We start from the raw sequence: 21,634 nt of genomic DNA on the forward strand, positions 1-21,634 counted from the left end.
GAATATCTTTCAGATATCTCTAAGATAATACAGCAAGCTCTCCCTTTGACTCGGATTCACTGTAAAACTCTTGCTCTTCCTGCTCACTGTTGCAGTGAATCCATGTCGGCTCATAAGGAATCTCGAACCAGGCGCGGACGCAACCAATGCCATTCCACGGCACAATAGCCCTTAGTGATGGTGGTTACTGTGCTACTGTGAGCCAATCGATCTTTGCTACGGAGTGCGGTTGCCCAGGTGGATATCTGGGCCATACATTGGAATTTGGTACGCAGCTGACCAGGCCATGATAGGAAGCATATGCAAAATACCGTACCTCTTGCCGTAGAGCGACCAGCCGGGTAATTCTAGTGCTTTCTTCGATAAATCAGCGGAACGGTAGACATCGATATACGAACGCGCCCCATCCCGAACCACGATTCCCAAGTCATGATCGACTCGAATGTTGCTCTTCAGAACCTCTGATCTGCCAGGGCGGAATCCGGCGTAAGCAGTTCCACCCTCTTTCGGGAGGGCCCTAGCAATTAAAACCAAATACGGATGTCATCAAAGAATGCATGCCGCTTGATTGGGTGCGATAGTCTCACTTTAGGTTGTTAATGCGGGGGTCCCAAATATACCAAATCGAGGACGAGTACGCTGCCAGCTTGGAGCTAATACGCTCCATAACTGACGGTAATATCAAACTAAACCTAACGGCTCATGAGCCTAGACTCCAAAGATATTTCTGGGGCGACCGCCAAGTTCCAGCCGTTGTGGGACAATGTATCGATATGTACTCGGATTGCGGACGACTCTTGGTGGTTCGAGTCGAGGTTTGAGAGTGGACCATCCACGGCATCAGTGCCCTCGTGGTTCAAAACTCTGACAGATTGACTATACCGTCCCCATATCCCACATCCCCACAGTTATTCAACTTCAGACTAGACGAGACTAGTGTCTAGACTAAGTTGGTCTTGACTAGACTAGTCCAGCATGCAAAGCTATCTATAATCATGCTGTTAATTATACGTCCCCTAGCATGCTGATCCGCGGTAAGCACCTTCGACTGCTTAGATATCGACCGGTCACTATTCTCCGGCCTATTGAAAAGTTGGTCGGCATTAACGGAAATGAATTCCTTCGACAAAGAGCAAGAACCAAACTTTAGATTTTCTATCTTCTCTGCCATTGTACCAAATATTTACCCAAGCAACAGAACGCCATCCCAATAGAGCGCCATCCTAAAAAAACTCATTAAATCTCTTTTTTATAGCCCTCTGCGTCTTCCTACATCTTCCGGAACATATATCAACAGGTTGCCCCGTTCAGAAGCCATGGTTCGTTCGACTTCTCTCAAACATGTAAGCCGCACTATCAGTGTCCATTCTGTCAGATCGCCTTCGCGGGGACAAGCCCCTCCGGAGTTTTAATACCAATTCCCAGCGTCGAGTTACATACGAGCCATGTAGGGAGTAGCTGTGGGGCCCTCAGTCTGCCGCTGCGAGCGGACTGATACTAGCTTGCGCCAAGCCTCGAGCGGGGCAAACCACGACTTCTGAGCAGGGGATCCTCCGTGTGCTTGCTTCTCAGGGGTGCCCTTAGTCACGATCTTAGTGCTCACCACTTGCCGGAGGGTCTCGACGACCCCCGTAGACAGCACGTTCTTGGTTCGGAAGGCCTCGTTCTGGCTCATCAGGGCCTCGTGGGCCTGGGGGAGCTGATGGAACGGGACCTGCGCGTGGAGATGGTGCACGGCGTGGAAGCCGTCGTTGTGGGGGTGAACTACAGGGGAGGGCATCCAGTCAGTGAATCTGGTTCAACATGTGCGGAAGGAGGAAAAGAACTTACTGAACCACCTGTGCGTGAATCCAAGGTTGGACCGCGAGTTTCCAAATTTGCCCGTCATGTCCATGCCCAAGTGCTCCGACATCTCGGCCCAGTAGCGGAAGACGGGCAGGACCAAGAAGAAAGGCACCGCGTAGTACAGAGCCATGCGCGAGGCCATGGTCTCGTTGAAGTACGAGCCAGCCAGAACCGCCCCCCAGAAGACTGCCTTGCTGGGCCAGGCGGCCCGCGAGGTCCAGAAGTCGACAAAGGTGGTGGTCAGATACTCCCAGTGGATGTACCCCGAGAAGGGCATGGCGAACAGGTAGTAGACCGGGTCCTCGGTGACGTTGTCGAGTCCGAGCTCGTAGATGCGGATGAGGTCGGGGTCCTTGGCGGCGTCGCCGAGGTGCTGGTGGTGGATGAGGTGGGAGCGGCGGTAGTCCTCCAGAACCCGGAGGACGGGGAAGGCGTAGAGGAACTGCAGGGTGTAGTGCATGGACGGGGTCTTGAAGAGGTTGAAGTGGGATGCCTCGTGGACGAGGTTCTCGAAGGCGCGCATCCTGGAGGAGATGACCAGGCAGGCGGCAGCATAGGCGGCCCACTTCGCGGCACTGGAGAACTGGGTGCCGTGGACTTGTTCTGAGAGAAAGATGCATGTCCCCATGACAGCGTAGTTGACAAAAATGGCGAGGAGTGCTTTCCCGCTGTCTCGAGAGCGGAATGTGTGTGCCACTCCGAGAGCGTGTTGGAACTCTTGGGCCTCGGTGACGGGCACGGGCTTCCCGGCGGCGCCCTCGAGCTGTTCGACCTCAGGCATATTTATGGTGGGAGTTGCTGTCTGGGCCGTGATGGCTGTGCGTGATGTAGTTGCGTGCTTGAGGAGTCGGAGAAGTGGTTGAGTGTCTGGTGCTTCTACCGATGCGAAAGGTATAAAAGAAATCGGGAACTCATTGTTTATAACTGCCGTGGCACATCCTTTGTATCTTGCCCTTTGTTGGGAATAGTCACGCAGGCCGGGCTGTTTGGGTTCGACTTACTATTGGTGTTTCTGAACACGAATAGGTTTTCCATTTTCATTTAACCGAGTTTATTGACAGATTTACTATTATTTTGATACATTTCTAGCCTAGCATAGACTGAAAACTTATGAGCTCGAAAAGCCACACCTGACGTGATCCTTTCGGGCGGTGTCAAGGAGCCGCATGATGACAGCGACCAAAGTACGATCGTATGTTATCATTTTGATGACTGCATGTGAGCAGCGGTATGTAGCCTGTGTCTAGGACAGGACATGGATGAAACAGGGCGTCCTCTATTGCCCGATGGCCGTCTGAACGATGCCTGGGTTCGCGGGAATCCGGGCAGTAGGACATGGGCGAGGTACCCTGAGAGAGGTGGTACGAGCAGAAGCCTCGAAGCCTCAGTTTATTACTGAGACAACTTCACGTCTGGCCTGGCGGGCCTGTCATCTCTGTCTAAGTAGTGAGCTGGGGGCTCCTGCAAGTCAGACAGGAGCGAAGCGATCGTGGGGGAAGCTGGTGCCGTAATAACGTTACAGTAATTTGGGAGAATTCTGGGGAGCTGCTTACTAGTTTGTAGGGATGAGATGTCTGGCCCCGCCAGGTGGTGCAGGGGTTCGAGCCACCTGGGAGTCTCCTTCAGAGCCGACAGGCGCTATCCGACAGGGGGGCTCAAAAAGAAAGCCCGCTAATTTACTGTGTACTGTACCCGGGTGGGTGCGAGTGGGCTTGCGAAGGGAGGGTCGAGGTCGGTCTTTTTGCTTTTGCCTCATGAGCTCCTGTAATTATTGGAAGACAACGTGGAGGCCGGAGGGCGAAGATGGACAGGGAGAGGGACGTCGGGCGAATAGAAGTGAGCAGGCTCACGCAATGCTCTCCCCCGCAACGGGCCGCCATGAGCCATGGAGACCAGCCATTTCAATTGAAGCAATTCCACATCCCACCACCATCACATCGCATCACATCACATCAGCAGCCTCTTCACCGTAATCCCCCATTCTTTTAAGTCCATTTCCAAGTCCCGCCTCCAGCTGCGCAACAACACACCACCAGGAAGTATACTAGCACTACTGCTGCTACTACAGGAAACATGTCTAAATTCATCGTCTCCAGCGAGGTGGCAGAGCTGCTCCCGCGCATGCAGGTGGTGGTTGTCATCGCCAAGGGCCTCGTCAACAGCGGTGAAAATCCCAACACCGCTGCCCACGTCCAGGTATGATAGAGCCGATACCAAAGCGGATGCCAGACGAGCAATTGTCTCATTTTTCTTCTTCTTCTTCTCCTTCTTCTTCGCCTGGTCATTCTTACTAATGCTGCGTGCCCGTGATACAGAGCGTGGTCGACAAGACGGTCGAGTACTTTACCGCAAACAAGTAAGTACCTTTATACACTGTTAGTGTGTGTGTGTTCGCGGATCCGTATACGGAAAAGAGTTTCCGAAAGACTTTCGATCCCCCCCCCCCCCCCATTGAACTGAAAAGCCAACCCACCTCCGAAGCTAGCTAATCTAATGCCCTCCGTCTACAGGCTAGCCAACGCCCAATCACACCCCCGCATCGCCCTCTACCGCAACGAGCTCAAGAACGCCGCCAATGTCTCGTCCAAGAAGTATCCCCAGTCCAACGAGAGCCTGTTGAAGCGCGTCCTCAAGGAGAAGAAGGCCCCGCGACCCATCTCCCCCGCCGTAGACTTCTACAACAGCGTCAGCATCGAGCACCTTGTCACCGCTGGCGCCTTTGACCTCCACGAGCTCAAGGCCAAGTCGGACCCCCTCGAGCTGCGAGTCGCCAAGGTCGACGCCGACACCTTCGTGCCTCTCGACGCTCCCGACGCCCCGCCTGCAAAGGTTGATGCCAAGGAGATCTTGTATGCGCAGGGACCCACCGTCCTGACGAGACATCTGGCTTGGAGGCAGAGTGCTCAGGCCCTGGTCACGGCCGAGAGCAAGGAAGTCATGTTTATGAGCGAGGTGTTCAACGACGGCGAGGTTGGCAGTGAACCGTCCGAGCTGGCCAAGTCCGTTGCCAACAGCTTGCAGGAGGGCCTGAAGCAGCTGTTCGACGTGGACAGCAGCGTCGAGTACTTGGGCAAAAGCCTCGGGAAGCTCGAGACCGACTTGTAGGTAGTCATTGCTGCTGAGGCTAGCTGAGAGCCCCGGCGACATGAGCTCTTCTCTCTTTGACGGGGGCAGAAGAGAAATGGGAAGCCACTTAGATGCTCGTACGGTCGTACGGTCTTACGGTTGTACGCACTACGCACGCGCAAGAGACCCCTGCCAGCCAGGCTGACGAACAGATCAATGACATTTATGACTTGCTCAACTTCTTCCGCCCGGAACACGCCCTGAAAGTGACCAAACATGATGTGATCACATTTAACTTTGAGTCTTTCAAGGGCTTCAGGGCTTCAGGGCCTCACGGAGGCTCATCAAATGCCAGACAACCCCCTCCTACAGCCGCGATCACGAAGATCGTCCACCAGTAGAATCAGGTCTTGTTACATTTGCATCGCGATCAGACAGCAGTGATGAGTCTGGACCGACGCCACCTCGCCCAGACGAGGTGGCCGCAATGGATATGGTACCAATGCAGCTGTTGAAGTTTAAGCGGACCCGATCGATGGTCCCTTGTCAGCCCTGTGGCCTGTGCCCTGTGGCCTGTGCCCTACGCCCTACGCCTCACGCCCTAGGTTAGGTGAACCTGGGGTAGGTACATACAGACCACATCGGCCCCTAAACCTCCCTAGCCCCTGCCTAGGGCCCACATGGAACTTTGGGGCCTCCTCAGTCCCACATGAAGGCGGCAACCAGTAACTTACTCTCTTTTGCTCCACGGATCGCCGTGCCTGTATCTGAGCCGCAGACTTGTACTCCTGCACGCAGGATTGCGACTCGAAGACGATGTTGACGGCGGGCGACCCCTTTTCTGCGAGAATCGTGTCCGTTGCCTACTACATTATGTCGGGTACGCTCGACGAGGCCGCCGCTTCGTGTGGGAGAAGTCCCCACCCATTGTTTTAGCACGGCACGCCTTCGAGTGCATCCAGGGCAGCAAATGTCGGCCATCTGGTTAAGCACGCTGTTTGGCGATCTCGAAGCCGCCTCTACCGGTCTTGTTACCTTTGTAATAGACTTTATCTGTAAGTTTAATACAAAAAGAAACTCTGGGGGGTTTCATTAAACTTTCTCGTTTCTTATGTAATTACCATGATTCGTTGAACTTTGAACCCTTTTCCACGTATGCTCAGCTGTTGTGTTCAATCTTGTGCAAATGGCATCCTCGTGTCCAAGTCTATAGAAGGCATAAGCATTCATCAAATATGTTCAAAACCAACACTCATTCCGAAAGAGGCGCGGGTCCAACTCCTTGAGCTCAATCCAGTGGTTTCATCACGAAAGGCATAGGGGACGTTGGCTCCACAGGAGAGACTCAATGCTCAAGCATGGTGGATGTCCCTCGAGCATTTGGATATAGCTTGCAAATACATGCTAGCAGTTATATACATACTTACCTGGATCAGCATCTTCTTCTGATATAAGCTCGACATTTCATCCTTGCTTGTACAAGATCGGAGGCATCACCACCAGACGCACTGAGCTGTCCTCAGGGCACGTTCCAAAAAGTCAACCCCTTGGTAGGAGTTCAACAGCTGAACGAATGAATTGCGAGCGAGCATATCCGTCCTCTAGTGCACTGGCATCTTGATATGTGTCAAAGGTGTACGTCCAGGTGTGGACCGAAGGCTTGATCGTACTGGCATTCCATCTCTGCTCTATTTCCGGACTGGTACGGTCGCAGGGGCTAGTTACAAATATCAGCCGCATCATCTTCACTGGCACCACCCATGCCCGTAGGGTTGAGCGTCGTCGGGACTACGCCGTTCTAAACCCAATCGATCAAGACGACCAGGTCTGTGATGAGGTATGGTCCGTCAGGCATCAGTGTGTCGGTCAAGCAATGTGCTGCACCAGGAACGGATAATACTCTGTACACTCTGTACTAGTCGTTCAGAGCCCTGATACTGTCGTTCTATGACAGGGTGGTACCGTCCGCAAAGCATATTGTTGGTTGGTAGGAGACGATTCTTCTTGTCCGCTCTGGGTTGACTTTAGGCCATCCCGGCTGGGTTGGACAACTGCGACGCCCTCGACCATGACTCTACTATTTTGAGCAGGATCGCATTCTCGTATGCTGATGGCTAACTGCATCTTCAAGCAGCCAATGAAGATATGTTCCCCTCGATGCACGCGTCTCGATGGTCGATTTTCCAGGTCACTCATCGTCTGTAATACCGCTTTGTGTTAGTGTTCGGTTCCGTCAGAGTGCCTTCAAGCCAATGATTACGTCGCAGGGCATCTCCCCACACATGAATGCGACGAAATCTACGACGAGTCTCCACGTGATCTCCGACAAAACATGCTGCGGCGGGTTTGGGCAACGCATGCATGACTACATATATGCACCCAAGATAGTCCGAACTCTCACAAATGTCGTTGATGCGGGCCTAGGATTCAATTGTGAGCGAGCGAAGTGGGCTGGGAGATGTACAGTTTCATTGACGCTGCGCTGTGATCGACTCGACTAGTGATGGTGGTACCAACTTCGAAGACAACATTCAAAGTCGGACAGAATGAACACAGCCAATGCAATTCCCTTGCACACAGCAAGCTGACTATTGCCGTGTGGCAATCACGGGAGCTTTATTAGAAGTGACCACCGGATATCTCTTTGTTGATAGCAGCACATATCCATGTGCTGGAGTGAGTGTCTCAAAAGCAGACTGCCTCTCGTGAGGCCTGACGATTTCCGACTAGCTTCGGTGCCGTCCTCAGAGAGAACCTGGTTTCGTGAACTGCGCTATTTGTATCAAGGACTTACTATCAAAGCTTGCGCCTTTGTTCTGATCGAAGCCCTGGCTTTTGTATGGGTCAGATCCCGCAATTGAGTTTAAGCGTAACCAAGTGCAAGCCGTAACGTGCAATCTTGCAGAGGTCCATCTGCACCAAAAATCCCACGCAAACTGGGAAGATATCGATATCCTTGGGATTTATACCTTCATACTCCGTGGTTTGGCTAAGGACATAAGATTTCGTCAATGTGCTTATCGCCCACATGGAAAGCCGTAGAATGAACAGCAAGCGTTTTGAAAATAAAAGGTTCCGGTGCCATGAATATTTCTCTGCTGAGAACCCTCCACGCCGAGTGGCCTATTTTTTCGTCACAGTTTGACACCGTCACGCCTGTGGTCTTTCTCCCCATTTCATCTCTCATCATGTGCCTCCGAACTGCCATCATTGCATGCCTACCATTGGCTGCCCACCATGTCGCAGCTGCCGCAGTCCGGACCTCCCACGCTGGAATCGAGACCGAAGCGAGCCAGGGGGGAGATCCCGAGTACGAGTAAGTATGTTTGCTCATCATCATCGACCAGCATCGACGGCTCTACTGAATCAAGGCAGGAACGGTCCCAGCGGTCCTGATATCGATGTTGACCGGTCCCACGTCGGCGCAGTGCCGTACGGCAAGTGGATCTACAACTGCACCAACCCGGGCGAGGTCGCCCTGACCTTTGACGACGGGCCCATGGATTACACCCAGAGCATCGTCGACTCGCTAGACAGCGCGGGATTCCGGGGCACCTTCTTCGTGGTCGGGTTCTACGGGTATCGCAAGATCTACGACGAGACGACCACCTACCCGTCCCTGCTGCGCTCGATGCACGAGAGGGGTCACCAGATCGGCTCCCACACGTGGAGGCACTTCAATCTGGACCGGCTCAGCAGCGAGGAGCGCATTGATGAGATTGTGAATAACGAGAAGGCGTTTGCCAAGGTGTTGGGGTTCGTGCCGACGTACCTGCGCCCCCCATTTGGCTCTTGCAAAGGACCGTGCCTCGAGGACCTGCGAGGGCTTGGCTATCATGCCGTATACTGGGACATAGACACCAAGGACTACCTATACGATACGGAAGAGACCTATCATTTCGGCCTCGACAGGTTCACCGATGACCTCAATGCTGGTGGCTCGCTGGCCTTGTGCCATGACAAAATCATGCACACGGCGACGAAGTTAGTCCACCACATGATCTGGGAGCTTCAGAGGCGGGGCCTCAAGGGCGTTACCATTGGGGAGTGCTTGGGAGATCCCGAGGCGAACTGGTATCGTGAGGCGTCTTGGCAGTAAAGGTCGAGGTGGGATCTGCAATTAGCGTATCTCTCTGTCTGAGTGGATGCATTGAATGGCGTCGTTGGAGTTGGTCCGGGAAGAATTAGTAGGACTATTAGGGGTCATCGCATTGCTACACTGAATGGTAGTAACATCCACGTCTACCCACAGTGTCTTGAGTTGGCATCCCTGGCATCTTCTCTACGCTTCTTCGCGTCCCAGTCGCTCTGCCAAAGTATTGTCGCACCCACAGCTTAACACCGACCAGCGACAGAGAGGTTGAACGCTATCGTCTGGGATCTCTCATGCATTGATCAGATAGGTATCAAGTCCCGACACGGTGTTGCCAGCTTTGAATGGTAAGCCAAGCACACTGAACAACACGAGCAGGTTTTGACATGTCAATGAAGTCGGATCCGTTCTGGATCTGGCAAACGAGACTTGACTCGTTACCGGTTTCAATCACGCAACCACAACAAAGCAACGAGGCGGGCCAACAGACGATCTACATGCACGCCGACATGCATCTGTGTACATGTATTCTATGAATTTCCCTACTTTACCATGAATAGTGGATAGAATGGAGCACGCATTTGCGATGTGTAAAGGAGTGAGTGGGTGAAACGAGAGACAACCTACAATGGAGTCATAGCGACAGTGGGAATGAAAACCCAACGTCAACCCCACCACCTTTCAGTGGCAGGATTCTGATCCGTCCCGCACTGGAAGCACACTACGTGCACCGGAGCGGGTGATCGATGCAGGCAGGGTTGATCAATCCGGCAACACTCGGAGATTTTATCAGTAGCGGTGTGACAAAAGGAAGAAAGAAACAATGCCAAGAGGAGTCGAGGGTTTGATTATGTGGATAACATATCTGGAGATGTGCAGCTTGCAAGTAGTATTGATGAATTGGACTGTTCATTTGATCTTGTTGCGTGATGAACGGATGTCCCCAGTAGCCCCATGTTATTGCTACTAGCGGGTTACGCTTGGGTAACTGAGTTGAATAATAATGCTACAGTGATGATGGCAATTGAGGGGCGTTTGCACAAATACAATGATTCCATAGTACCAGGAAGGGATTGATAGTGTGCAACAAGGTGCATTTAGAAACTGAAAGAGTTGCTGTAAAAAAAAGAATATCAGGTCTCTCTCCAGGATCACAGGCAGGTGGAGCGTAATACGTTCCAATTTTGAAACACCCGTAATTATCTCTTGGGCACTCCAGTAAAGAGCCAACCACAACCTCAAGATTCAGTATAAAAACGTTCACCGAGCGCAGGATGACATTGAGAAATATGTTGAAATTAGGTCAGATGACCTCTGATGCAATTCATAGATGTCGCTACTTTATATCTGATGGTGATCTGGAAAAAATCGAACCATATCCGTCGCCGTATGCAATGCCAAAACGCCTAACCAATCTACCCAATGTCTAAATTTTGGTATCATTCTCGTCGTCAATGCTGAAAGCCGAAACCCCACTTGCAAGAGCTCTTTACACGATGGCGGCAGTATCAGCCTTGTCACCGTGCAAGACAGGGTTGACGGTCTCGTCGAACGCCATCTTGAAGTCATCGCCAAGCTCCTTGCGCAGAGCAGTCTGGACGGCCTCCAAAACATTCTTGAACACGCCAAAGTTGGCGGGGTTGTTCTCGTCGTTGTCACCGCCCTGGAAGACACCAGTGCGAACCAAGCAGGTGTTCCAGCCGTACATGTTACCTCCGATAATATCAGAAGCGGGGTTATCACCAACCATGTAAATGTTCTCGGGCAACTTCTCCTCTCCGTGGATTGTCTCCATCCATGAGGTCATGATCTCGTCGGCGTACTTGTAGGTGGCCGCCTCAGGCTTACCGTAAACAACACGCTCGAGGTCGGCACCAGTAATGGCCTTGTACATGGCCTCGAGGCCGATACGGAAAGTACCCTGGGACATGCGGGGGTACCAGTGCTCAGTAGGGCAGAGCATGTCGCCCTGAGAGAAGTAGATGGGGATTCTCTGCGAAACGGGGTCCTTAGCCAACGTGCCAAGACGTCCGTTCTCACTGCGCAGCAAGTCCATAATGATCTGCATGTCTGTAGCGTAGTCGCGGGAGTCGGAGAAGACCAGGATAGCCTCGATGTTGACCTTGCTGAAGTCACGGGGTTTGGAAGAAGCCCTCTCCCAAGGAGAGAAGTGTCGGTAAGGAGCGATGGTCTCATCCCAGGCGACAATGTCGTTAGGAACGACAATGTCCTTGAAACCGTAAAGCTCGGCGACTTCGCGGCACTTGAAGCCCTCGCCACCAACCACCAGGACGGTGTTATAGTACTCGGCGAGAGCACTCATGGGAGTGTGGGATTGGATGAATTGTTCAGTGCTGACAGGGTTGCCAAGAATCTTGGTCAATTGCTCGCAACGGGCCTTCTCAGGCTTTCCGGAACCGTTGGTGAGGAAGATGTGGGGAATCTTGATTCCCAACTCGTTGTCGCCGTTGAGGATCTCGAGAGCGCGCTTGCCCTCAGGAATCAGACGGTCGCCGTGGACGAGAACACCATCGATGTCGAAAGCGAAAGCCATGTTCTTAGCCTTCTGCACCTTCTCCACAGACTGGTCCTGAATCTGAGATGCCAGCAAAGCGCGGGTGGGCTGGATCGGGGGCATACCGGGGCGCGCCGGCCTGCCTTCTTGAAGTCCATCGGGGTAGTGGACCGAGGAGAGACGGGATTGTCTCTTCGATCTAGGGATAGGCAGCGATGTACCGAAAGAGTTGCGAGAACCACGGCGGTCCTTCATCGACGGTGACACGCTCAAGTTGTGCATGTACTTGGAAGCCTCAGAGATGGAGTTCCTGGTGGCAGGAACCTCGATTGGGCCTTCGCCATCATCACCAGGAATGGGCACGACGCTGCCGTTTCTCTGAGGGTTCTTAAGCGTGGTAGGGCTGATAGGTGTGTCGACACCAACGGTGTTCTGATCTTGAGCCGCCATTATGATGTGCTAGAGAATGATAGTCAAGCTTAGAATAGACTAGAGAATGATGTTCGGTAGAGATGAGAAGATAAGTGAATCAAAAAACCACAGACCACCTGGAAGGGGACGTTCAGCTATTTAATATATGTTTTAACTTTTGCTACAACTGTCTCCTTGACCTTCCCCTTGAACAATTTGCAGTTGCCGACGTAAGCCTTACCCAGAAGTTAAGCACCCACCATGGCTTCAGATAAGAACGTCATCGGCGAGACCCTCACGGCGATGGCAAGACGCCGGCCGTGGACCAAGGAAGGAAAACTGGAGCCTGAAGCTTCGTGAAACGACGTGGTTCCGCTATTCCGTCGTTGAATGATTCAGCGGTCCGATAAGTTATCTTGTCGATATGCAGGCATTGGGCCATATCCGTCCAGGAACGGTGAAATTTTGAGTGAGTTTGAGGTAAGCGTCCGAAAAACAGCCGTAAAAAACCCTTGCGACTGGAGTCGGCCCCACATATAGCCTCCGCCAGCTAAGGCTTCCTTGGTCCAAATTGTTCATCGGATCCGTATAACTGACATCATTGAGTATCCGCAGATGCATGCAGTTCACCGGACAGTTACATATCAAGGTACTGTTAGGCAAAGAGTTAGGCAAAGAGTTTTCAGCCTTTTAAGTTTTGTAGCTCTGCCGCAATCAGTCCCTGCGCGCGGCGATCTCGTCGGCACCTCTGTACCATAGTAAGCAATAAGGTTCTGCCGCGTCGCTAGAACAATCTGAGAAACCGTCCCGCTTAGTTGGAGCCGCCGCCGGAAGGGTGTCGGGCCAATGAGGATGTGGGAGATGACTTCATGCTCGTCCGACACACCATCAGCCTTGAAAGCTTGCCTTGCCTGCTCTGCCTACGCTAGCTAGTCAGGGCACCACAGCTTCGTCCCACTTCACGTGGAAGGGGTCCAGCAATTCAAACAACGAACCCATGAAGTGCATGTAGTAGACCCACAGGGGTTGCCGCAGTTGCCAGGTCGAGAAGAAGCTGTACAGCATCATCGATCGAGAAGTTTTATCTGGGAGGGCCAACGGCGGCACCGAAAATGCTCAATGATGTAATCAAGCGAAGGTAGCCGATGGCATTGAAAGTTCTCGGTTGATCAGCTCTTCGCATTTCTTGAAGATATCATCATTCTTAGCAACTCAACAAACTCCCTGTCCACCACCGCAAACCACTCGCCAAAACGCTGAAACTACCCAGAATAACATAAAATAACACTACCACAATGGCTCCAGCAAAGTCCGGCACAGGCTCCAAGACCGTCTTCACCCTTAACAATGGCGTGAAGATTCCCGGTGTTGGTTTCGGTACCTTTGCCAGCGAGGGAGCCAAGGGCGAGTCTTACAACGCCGCCAAGTACGCCCTCGAAGCTGGCTACAGACATCTCGACTGCGCCTGGTTCTACGGAAACGAAGACGAAGTTGGCCAGGCTGTCCGCGATTTCCTCAAGGAGAACTCGAGCGTAAAGCGCGAAGATCTATTCATTTGCACCAAGGTGTGGAACCACCTCCACGAACCCGACGAGGTTAAGTGGTCATTCCAAAACTCCCTCGACAACTTCGGCCTGGACTACATCGACCTTTACCTTGTTCACTGGCCAATCGCCGCCGAGAAAGACGAGAAGCACCAGCCCAAGATCGGAGCGGACGGAAAATACGTCATCAAGAAAGACCTCACTGAAAACTTTGAGCCAACATGGAGAGCAATGGAGGAGCTCGCTGAGAGCGGCAAGGCTCGCGCCATCGGAGTGTCCAACTGGACTATTCCTGGTTTGAAGAAGCTTCTGAGTTTCGCTAAGATCAAGCCAACCGTCAACCAGATCGAGATCCACCCTTTCCTGCCTAACGAGGAGCTTGTCAAGTTTTGTTTGGAGAACGACATTCTGCCATCTGCCTACTCTCCACTTGGATCGCAGGATCAGGTGCCAAACACTGGCGAGAAGGTTCGCACCAACAAGTCACTCAACGAGACGGCCGACCGAAGCGGGAACACACTTGCTCAGGTCCTGCTGGCGTGGGGCTTGCGACGAGGCTACGCAGTGCTGCCCAAGAGCTCGACACCGTCGCGAATTGAGAGCAACCTCCAGATCCCGGAACTATCGGATGAGGACTTCGAGGCCATCAATGCCGTGGCCAAGGGCAGACACACTCGATTCGTAAACATGAAGGATACCTTTGGCTACAATGTTTGGCCCGAGGAGTCGGTGGAAGCTGGCACTGCCGTCGCTTGAGGTTGACCCCTCATTGGACCCTTGAGGGGGAGCGACAAGTAGGGGAAGAAAGGACATTGGTGGAGGGGTACAAATGACGCAAAGCGAAACGAACGATACCCACATAGATTTGATGAGACGACGATAAGGCTTATCACACAAAACGGAACATTGGCGGGCGTTCAAAACGTTGGAAACAAAAGTAAAACCAAGATTAGACTTTGAGCAAATGCATGAGCCATGACAATATGAAAATGTTGCAGAGCAATGTTACATCATCACACGTGCTTCCGGCGATTCTATGTGTAATAGTCAAGTCCTATTTGCTTGTGTACATACCGAAGCCTCATCCTCTGCTGGGGAACTCGTGATCCGCCACTGGGAGCAACATGAAGGGAAATCATTTGCAACATGTTTTAGGAAAGCCGTCTGCGCAGCTGGAGGTCTTGAGCTGCAGGTCACAATCATGAGATTACTACAGAGCAACGAAGCAGCACGAAAACTTCCATAGATCTTCGAAGTCTGCTGTTTCATGCGCCATTGTGTTCAGCCAGTGCCTGACCAGCGTACACTGGATCCGAGTCAGTTTCAAAGCAGCAGAGGGCACATTCGCGACAGCCGGTTACGCAGTCGGCGATCGGCAGTTGCTCAATAAGCTGACTGTGTCGCTGTTTTCAGGGACTGAATTCGAGGCAGATTGAGAGCTCATCTAGGGTTACTGTGATGCGTTGCAGCTCTTTGCAGGCATCCATAACGCTGACAAAATTTTAGGCTTGAAGTCGCAATGCACAATTAGGCCAATTTGAACAACTGGTGCAATAGCCCGAACCAGCGACTTGGTACACCGCATTTACCAATCACACAAGCAAACAGCATTGACCAAGACCTAACAGAGGTCTGTCTAGCCAGGACTTGAATGTCAGAGATAGGCCGTACTGCGGCATATTTACAGCCCAGAATTGGTTGTGATACACACAAGTTTATGACGGGCATGGCAATGAGACTTGTGGCTGCAACCGCCATCCCCAGTTATAGAAGACTTCACTAGCAATTGCAGCACGGTTTAGCGCGACGACGTCTCAATCACGACTGCACGCGACACTCAACTCCACCGATGAACCGGCGGCAGCTTGCGACATAGTTTATAGGAGATTAGGTCTACGATTTGGGAACTACTCCCGTCGCTGCAGCAGCATCCCATCAATTGGCTCACTTACATGGACGAAACTCAACGATGCAACTATTGCACTGTCGTAAATTGTCTTGGGGAAATGGCATGATTCGCGCCGGTCCGGAACCGCGAAAGATTGCAATGTTGCATCTGCCGACCGTACTGGTCGCGGATATCTCGCGTTAATATTCGTCGACGATCGGTCCGAGATTTCGATGCGCACTCAGCCTCGAAGCGACGACGAACAGGGCCACATCATTTGCTCAGAACTCGACCAGGCATTTGCTTGTTTCTACGCACAGTAGGTAGGCAAGGTAGGGCGGTTCGGATGCGTTGGGGAAAGAAACATCGCAGGTTTCCACAGGGTTTGCCAAGACCTAAAGATCATCTCCCACGATCAACTGGGCACAGGAGACGAAAACGTTGGCAGAAGTGTGGGCTCGTGGGGTGCCGATCGGTGTGCGTGAGAGGGGCTCCTATATATATCGAAGCAGGGAGTGGAGCCATCGTTGGAGGGGTAATGCACCTTTCGTTTCCTGCTATTCTCTCGACGAACCATCAGGATCGCGACAGTGCTGATGGCGACGACTAGGACTACCGGTGAGTTACACCAAAAATCATCGTGAGAGGTGCAGGAGTGGGCATGTGCTTTTAAGTATGAAAAGGTTAGCACGCATGCTAACTAAAAGTTACACCGCAAATGTAATCTTCGCTTGGGATGGGCTGATCTGGTATCTGTCTGCTAGATCGGGGCCGAACTGCCTTTCAAGGCAGTCGGTGAAGAGCCGATAGGTTGCAGCGGTTCAATAGCTCCGGCTCAGACTGCATATTTGGGACAAGAAAGCTGCACTGTTTCCAAGCACGCGGGCTAGTAATACTAGTATCCCATGTAATAATAGCAGGAAAAACATGGTACATACTGCAGTGCAGCTGCAAGCCCGAGGGACCCTACCTTTTCGTCAATGTCACCATTTCGTCCAATTATCTCTATAAGATTGTCAGGTTGGGGTAATTTTTGGCAAGCGCCCAGCAGCAACAGACGCGGGAAGCCCTCCGGACACAGACCAAGACGTCTCGTTCAATGTCTCGGATCACCGATTCCCAAACTACGAGAGGTTTCTGCCACCAAACGCCGTGAAACCGATGCGCGATTTCGTGTGTTTCGTTTTCTTCCGCCATCATCCCACATTTCTTCTTTTCTCATGCTCACGCACTCCCACGTGGAAGAACGTGGTACGGTGTGGTATGGAATGGCGTTATGCTTCTGCTGCCCTGTGCCGCACCTTTCTCCAAGTCTCATGTTTTTCTGAGGCTTGAGAGGTGAGCTTGGAGGAGTGGGAAATTGTCTGAATGCGGTATAGAGCTACCTAGTTTCGGCGGTGCGACTGGCTGCTTAACCCAGCCGTGTGGAACCTAATCAGTGGGGTTCCTTGTCAGCCAGCGCCATTGTTGATATAGTTGCATTAGTGCCAATATTCCACAATTCTTTTTGTTGTTGCGCAGAATTGGGGACCCAGGTGGGTGGATGGTGCTCCTTTGGCGAATGTACTGCACTGTTCGAAGAGAAAGAGGCAGCAAAACCTCTGTTCGATCTCCCCCCCCCCCCCCTCCCCGCTAATGTCTTGTGGCACGAGCACGAAGAAGGGGGTCAGTCGCTATGTACTTTAATGATCATCGTGAGCCCATGTTCCTGCTGTCACTTCTTTTTTTCGTCGACTCCCTGCTTATTGCCCTAGGAAACTCCTCTTTTCAACTTTTATCTACCTGGCAGCTGGCCTTGCTTGCTTCGCTTCCTCAAACCTTCCAAAGTTGTCGTTCTTTCGAGAAATAAGTCTGACCAAAGACTTACACAGAAGCCAGAATAACTTCTGTCGCCTGCCCCGCCCCAGTAGTACACCTTACTCTCACTACACACAAAACGCAGCACACTATTACAAGATGCAGCTACGCGCAGCCGTCCGGTCTTTCATCAGCATGCAAATGCACAAGTGCGGCATCTGTGGCACGGAATACTCATCGGGTAGCTGCTGGTATTGCCATCCTCAACACAAGCACGCACCGCTGGACACTGCCGAGATCTAACGACTTTCGGTTTTCTTTTTTTTTGTTCGCGAATATACAAGAACTGCAACAACAACAACAAGAAACAACCAACATCAAAAGCTCATCTTACCATTCTTAATGTATATTTACTACAGAAACGGCTTTCCCATCCGCAAACTCTGACAGGCTCCGTTCCTTCTCGGCTTGTTCCTTCGGCACGAACCCTTGCCAAGACTCTACTTCCGTCCCCCGCTTAGCGAAGGACGCACGAGGCTACATCCCATCTCGGCCGGCCCTCTTCGCTTCATGCCACCGTCGGCATTGCCCACAATGCATTGATCAGAGAACCCGTGTTCGACGGGAAAATTCAGATTTTTTTTTCATCACCTTATCATCTGGCGGCCCCTCCCTATCATCGTCGTCATCCTCACCATAACCCACCACCACAAGGGGCGGTGTCGCGGCAGACATTCCACAACAACGACCCACTATACTATGTATCGTTTTGGGCAAAAGCCATCAACGAACAAGCGGGGCGCGCGCCTCCATCCGAGAGAGGGGGGCCGCGGGCCACAAACGCCGGAGAATCGTGATGATACCCGCTTCAGAGGAGAAGGTACCACCAGGGCAACGATTTGTTTTGTTTTCCCCTTCCGACCACGAGGGAAGCAAGAAAAGGCACGCACGTCTGGGATCCAAGGGGATGGGAAAGGGAAACAGGCGCTTTGGGAAGGGGAAAAATGGAAACCTCTTTTTGTGTTTGGTTTTTGGGTCTCATGATCATTATGCACGTGGAAATATCTGGAAGGAGGTGCATTAGGTGTTCTTGGGGGACTTTTTTTTTTTTCTCTTTCTTCCCATCATGATTTGAAAGAAGTAGGGAACAAGAGCGTCGCCGGTAAAAGGTGGCAACTTTGATCTCTAGGTTTTTTTTTTTTTTCCTGCTTCTAGGCTATCATCATCAAGCCCGTCTCCAGGCTTCTGGTCACGCGAAACCCCGATCGGGGTTGCTTTAGACACCACTTCAATTATATCCTATCTGGAGAAACCGTTGGAAAGCTTTGTCGCCCGGTCAAAAAAATGATGTCTAACGAAACTCTGATGCTTAGTTTTCATGCCGACTTTGCGCAGCAGAACAAGTGCCGGGGAAGGCCGTGCGGTCGCAGTGGTTAGTTAGTGTTTTGGGTTTCGTCGGCCTGCAGTAGCACAGAAAAAGAAGCTTAGCAGCTCGACTTGGCAATCGATGAGCCTCCAACACGCACGGGGGACACGCCGCACGAGGCTGGAGGTTTGGCAGCTGACGATCATGGGGGGCCTCTTCTAACTGGATCAAACTGCCAGCCGAGCAACCCACGGCCAGCGCGTGTGTCCTACGACGTTGTTCGCATGCCGTGGTCTGGCGCACCGTGGAGACGCCATGATGAAAAATAGAAAGGTTGCGCGTGATGTGCTGGAGCGCCCGCTGCACAGCCCGCCCTCTGGCAGAGTAATATACGACGACAGAACGCGCGTTGCGGGGCCACAACCTCGTGTTTTGAGGATATTCGTAAACGAGCTCGTACAATGCGTCCAGTCGAGATGTTGAGGTGGCCATGAGGGTGCGATCCACAGCCGTTTTCTTGGAAGGCGTCGGAACTAGTCAAGTCAGTCTAGACACAAGTTATGCTTCTCTGCCCAGCTTGGGTGAAGATTATTTCCTATGCCTTCCAAATGATATGATATAGTAATGATTATCGTTATCTCTTATGATATCTGCACACTCGCTTCTATCTCTAAATCCAGCGCTATGCTCATAAATGAAACCGCAATATCACCGTCTACTCCATATACACCATCGCTATACCAGACTCCTCAAATTTAGTGCAAACATGCCCTGTATCAAGCGGTCTAGTGCTTCTCTTCGAAAAGCGAGAAGTTCGGCGCACATGGCGCCATATCGATTTTGTGTCAGAGCTTTCCACAACTGACTGACAATTCGCACTCGTCGTATTCGGTAACCTTGGAGGCTTGTGTGGTTAGGTGGCCACTTCTACAACCGACCCAGGGATGGCCATCCGGAAGGGAAGCTCTTCATATACCATGGTATCCAATGAAGCTCCCTATATATTTCCGGAGGGGCCTAGATAACCCAAGTCCCGTGCGTTGGCGTACAACATGTATGGCCTGAGAAGCCATGGCGTCCTCAGCAGGATGCCCGCGCAACGCAGCACGCACCCCTTCATAGGACGTCGCATCTGGAACATTTGAGGCCTGTTGCCAAGGTCACGCAGCAGATCGATGCTGGAACAACAGGCTTGCTTCATGCGACATGACAAAATTGTTCCAAAGAAGACTCCTTGAATGTCTCAATTCGGAATAAACGCACACCACACGATGAATGTACAGCTTGTGTATAGAATTTGCCTTTGTCGGGATAGCCCAGCTAAGAACATTTTCCGTGGATCGTAGCCGAAATACAACAGCGTGTACCCTAATGTATCCACAAAACGGAAGATGCTGTGTAATGTTAGTGGTGTTGCTCGGCCTGGATATGAAAGATGGATTGGGACCCGAAACTCACAGATTGAGTAGGAAAATACCCAAGGCAAACTTGCCCATTGCTCCCACTGGATTCTCGATGGTCTGCCTGGCTGTATAACACACCGGCGGTATCCGCACAATGGTCATCATAAGCTCAGCTGCCAAAGCGTAAGTATATTTCTGTTCATTTTGCGTGCATGTCCTTATTATGAACAACAACAACGCTAGAACGGACAAGCCGAAATCGATCTAGACGGCGCATTAGTACTAGGACAGTAGCAAGACGAGATAGGATGGGACACATACGGCCGTAGGGATGAGCACGGTAGGTGCTTCCCTATACAGCGAAACGGCGAGGACGAGGGCCAGGACTCCAAGGCCGACTTGTATGATGGCCATGACAAACCACGTGATGGTGGCCATCAAGCGCTTTATCCTACACCGAGCATGCAGCGTTTCTGAGCCATCGGAGCCGATGTCGCCACAGACAGGCCACGCGCAGAAGTGACAGATGTAGCCAATCCCGCCGTTTGCAAGTTCCAGCAACGGCCCGTGTTTCCGCTGGTAGTCCGGGGTGAGCTTCACGCGCCAGCAGCGGAAGCAGATTGATCGCCAGGCGTCGTGATCTCTCGTGACGTCCAAAATCAATCGATCCAGGCCGGGCGTGGTAAGACACTCGCTGCAGCAGCCCTGCAGGACGGCGTCGTACTGCCCGTAACTTGAAAAGCGCGACTGCAAGACCTCGGGGGTGATCACGTGACGGTAGAACCTGCAAACTTGGCGCAACCCAACAGTTTCTGGCAGATTCAAGTGATTGAGAACCATGAATTGGAGCTCGAGAGGCAGCGAGGGCAGGCCTGAGCCGACGCCAGGTCTTTGCTTCTCGGCCGATAAATCTGCAGGTCCTCTGGGTTTCCGGCGAAACCTCTCCTTGAGTTCGTGTCCTCGATTTGTCTCCTGCTGGGTCGCATTGTGGGCATAATTGAAGATGTTCATCTTGCGGGAATGTGGTCTGGAGATGAGGCCGTCGCGCTGCAGCTGAATGAATGCAACACGCGGCAAGGGTTCGCGGATGGCGACCCGCGATGATGGCGATGCGGCGCAACCTGGACGCTATCACTCAGGAGTCCCGGGGGGGTCAGGGTGGTGGTGCTGGTGCTGGTGTCGCCGATCTCCAGCTACTGTCGGCGTCCCACGAGGCAGCGTGCCGTTGCGAACAAATGCGCTTCATCTGTCGTCCCAGATCGTCCCCGGAGAAACAACAGACCACGTGCAGGCGTCCAGCGCGACCCGATGCTGACCAGTGTTGATCGAGTAAGGGGCGAAGGTCTGCGACGGTGATTGTCGTCGCCAATGTTGTGGCAAGAGCCTTACGCTTGCCGGTGCTGCAACAAATGCAACTGCAACTGGCACTGGAACTGGAACTGGAATTGGAACTGCAATCGGAACTGCAACTGCAACATGGCTCGCTTGGCCTGGCCGTGGAATTGAGGCAAGGGCGGATTTTGTATTTTGCGAGGGACAATTCGGTTGTCCGGCACCTTGGGACGCACTGGGGGGGCCGCTGGGGGGGCGCTGGCACTCACTTGGTTGGGCACTTTGGGGGGAGGGAATTAGCGCCAAGAAGCGCGGGTGTTCGGCACGCCATTACTCAGAAGTGGGTTGGCAGATGAATGGCTGATGGCTGTATG

General features: G+C 52.4%; 6 protein-coding genes across 6 annotated transcripts; 3 read left to right on the top strand and 3 right to left on the bottom strand.

Annotated features, from left to right (window-relative positions):
- Window positions 1–1,301: 1,301 nt before the first annotated feature.
- Window positions 1,302–2,997, bottom strand: BKA67DRAFT_111542 (fatty acid desaturase-domain-containing protein). The gene is made up of 3 exons (XM_046094899.1): window positions 2,847–2,997; window positions 1,831–2,792; window positions 1,302–1,764 (listed from the first exon to the last, which is right to left on the bottom strand). The coding sequence occupies exons 2-3, from the start codon at window positions 2,624–2,626 to the stop codon at window positions 1,433–1,435; spliced, it is 1,128 nt and encodes a 375-aa protein (XP_045951917.1). The 5' UTR covers window positions 2,627–2,792; window positions 2,847–2,997; the 3' UTR covers window positions 1,302–1,432.
- A 921-nt stretch (window positions 2,998–3,918) lies between these two features.
- On the top strand, window positions 3,919–4,950 carry BKA67DRAFT_664486 (uncharacterized protein; the record flags this gene model as incomplete). Its single annotated transcript, XM_046108386.1, has 3 exons — window positions 3,919–4,041; window positions 4,161–4,201; window positions 4,356–4,950. 3 exons carry the CDS (start codon window positions 3,919–3,921, stop codon window positions 4,948–4,950), a joined length of 759 nt encoding a protein of 252 aa, XP_045951918.1.
- A 3,283-nt stretch (window positions 4,951–8,233) lies between these two features.
- On the top strand, window positions 8,234–9,010 carry BKA67DRAFT_526856 (carbohydrate esterase family 4 protein; the record flags this gene model as incomplete). Its single annotated transcript, XM_046098789.1, has 1 exon — window positions 8,234–9,010. The coding sequence occupies one exon, from the start codon at window positions 8,234–8,236 to the stop codon at window positions 9,008–9,010; it is 777 nt and encodes a 258-aa protein (XP_045951919.1).
- A 1,483-nt stretch (window positions 9,011–10,493) lies between these two features.
- BKA67DRAFT_526746 (HAD-like domain-containing protein) lies at window positions 10,494–11,969 on the bottom strand (the record flags this gene model as incomplete). Its single annotated transcript, XM_046098777.1, has 1 exon — window positions 10,494–11,969. One exon carries the CDS (start codon window positions 11,967–11,969, stop codon window positions 10,494–10,496), a length of 1,476 nt encoding a protein of 491 aa, XP_045951920.1.
- A 222-nt stretch (window positions 11,970–12,191) lies between these two features.
- Window positions 12,192–14,230, top strand: BKA67DRAFT_595766 (NADP-dependent oxidoreductase domain-containing protein; the record flags this gene model as incomplete). The annotated part of the gene is made up of 2 exons (XM_046105207.1): window positions 12,192–12,209; window positions 13,259–14,230. The coding sequence occupies 2 exons, from the start codon at window positions 12,192–12,194 to the stop codon at window positions 14,228–14,230; spliced, it is 990 nt and encodes a 329-aa protein (XP_045951921.1).
- A 5,162-nt stretch (window positions 14,231–19,392) lies between these two features.
- On the bottom strand, window positions 19,393–21,138 carry BKA67DRAFT_111494 (uncharacterized protein). The gene is made up of 3 exons (XM_046094898.1): window positions 20,250–21,138; window positions 19,984–20,192; window positions 19,393–19,919 (listed from the first exon to the last, which is right to left on the bottom strand). Exons 1-3 carry the CDS (start codon window positions 20,937–20,939, stop codon window positions 19,769–19,771), a joined length of 1,050 nt encoding a protein of 349 aa, XP_045951922.1. The 5' UTR covers window positions 20,940–21,138; the 3' UTR covers window positions 19,393–19,768.
- Window positions 21,139–21,634: the final 496 nt, after the last annotated feature.

The sequence above is a fragment of the Truncatella angustata genome, assembly GCF_020726525.1.
Source record: "Truncatella angustata strain MPI-SDFR-AT-0073 chromosome Unknown BKA67scaffold_11, whole genome shotgun sequence".
Classification (NCBI taxonomy): domain Eukaryota; kingdom Fungi; phylum Ascomycota; class Sordariomycetes; order Amphisphaeriales; family Sporocadaceae; genus Truncatella; species Truncatella angustata.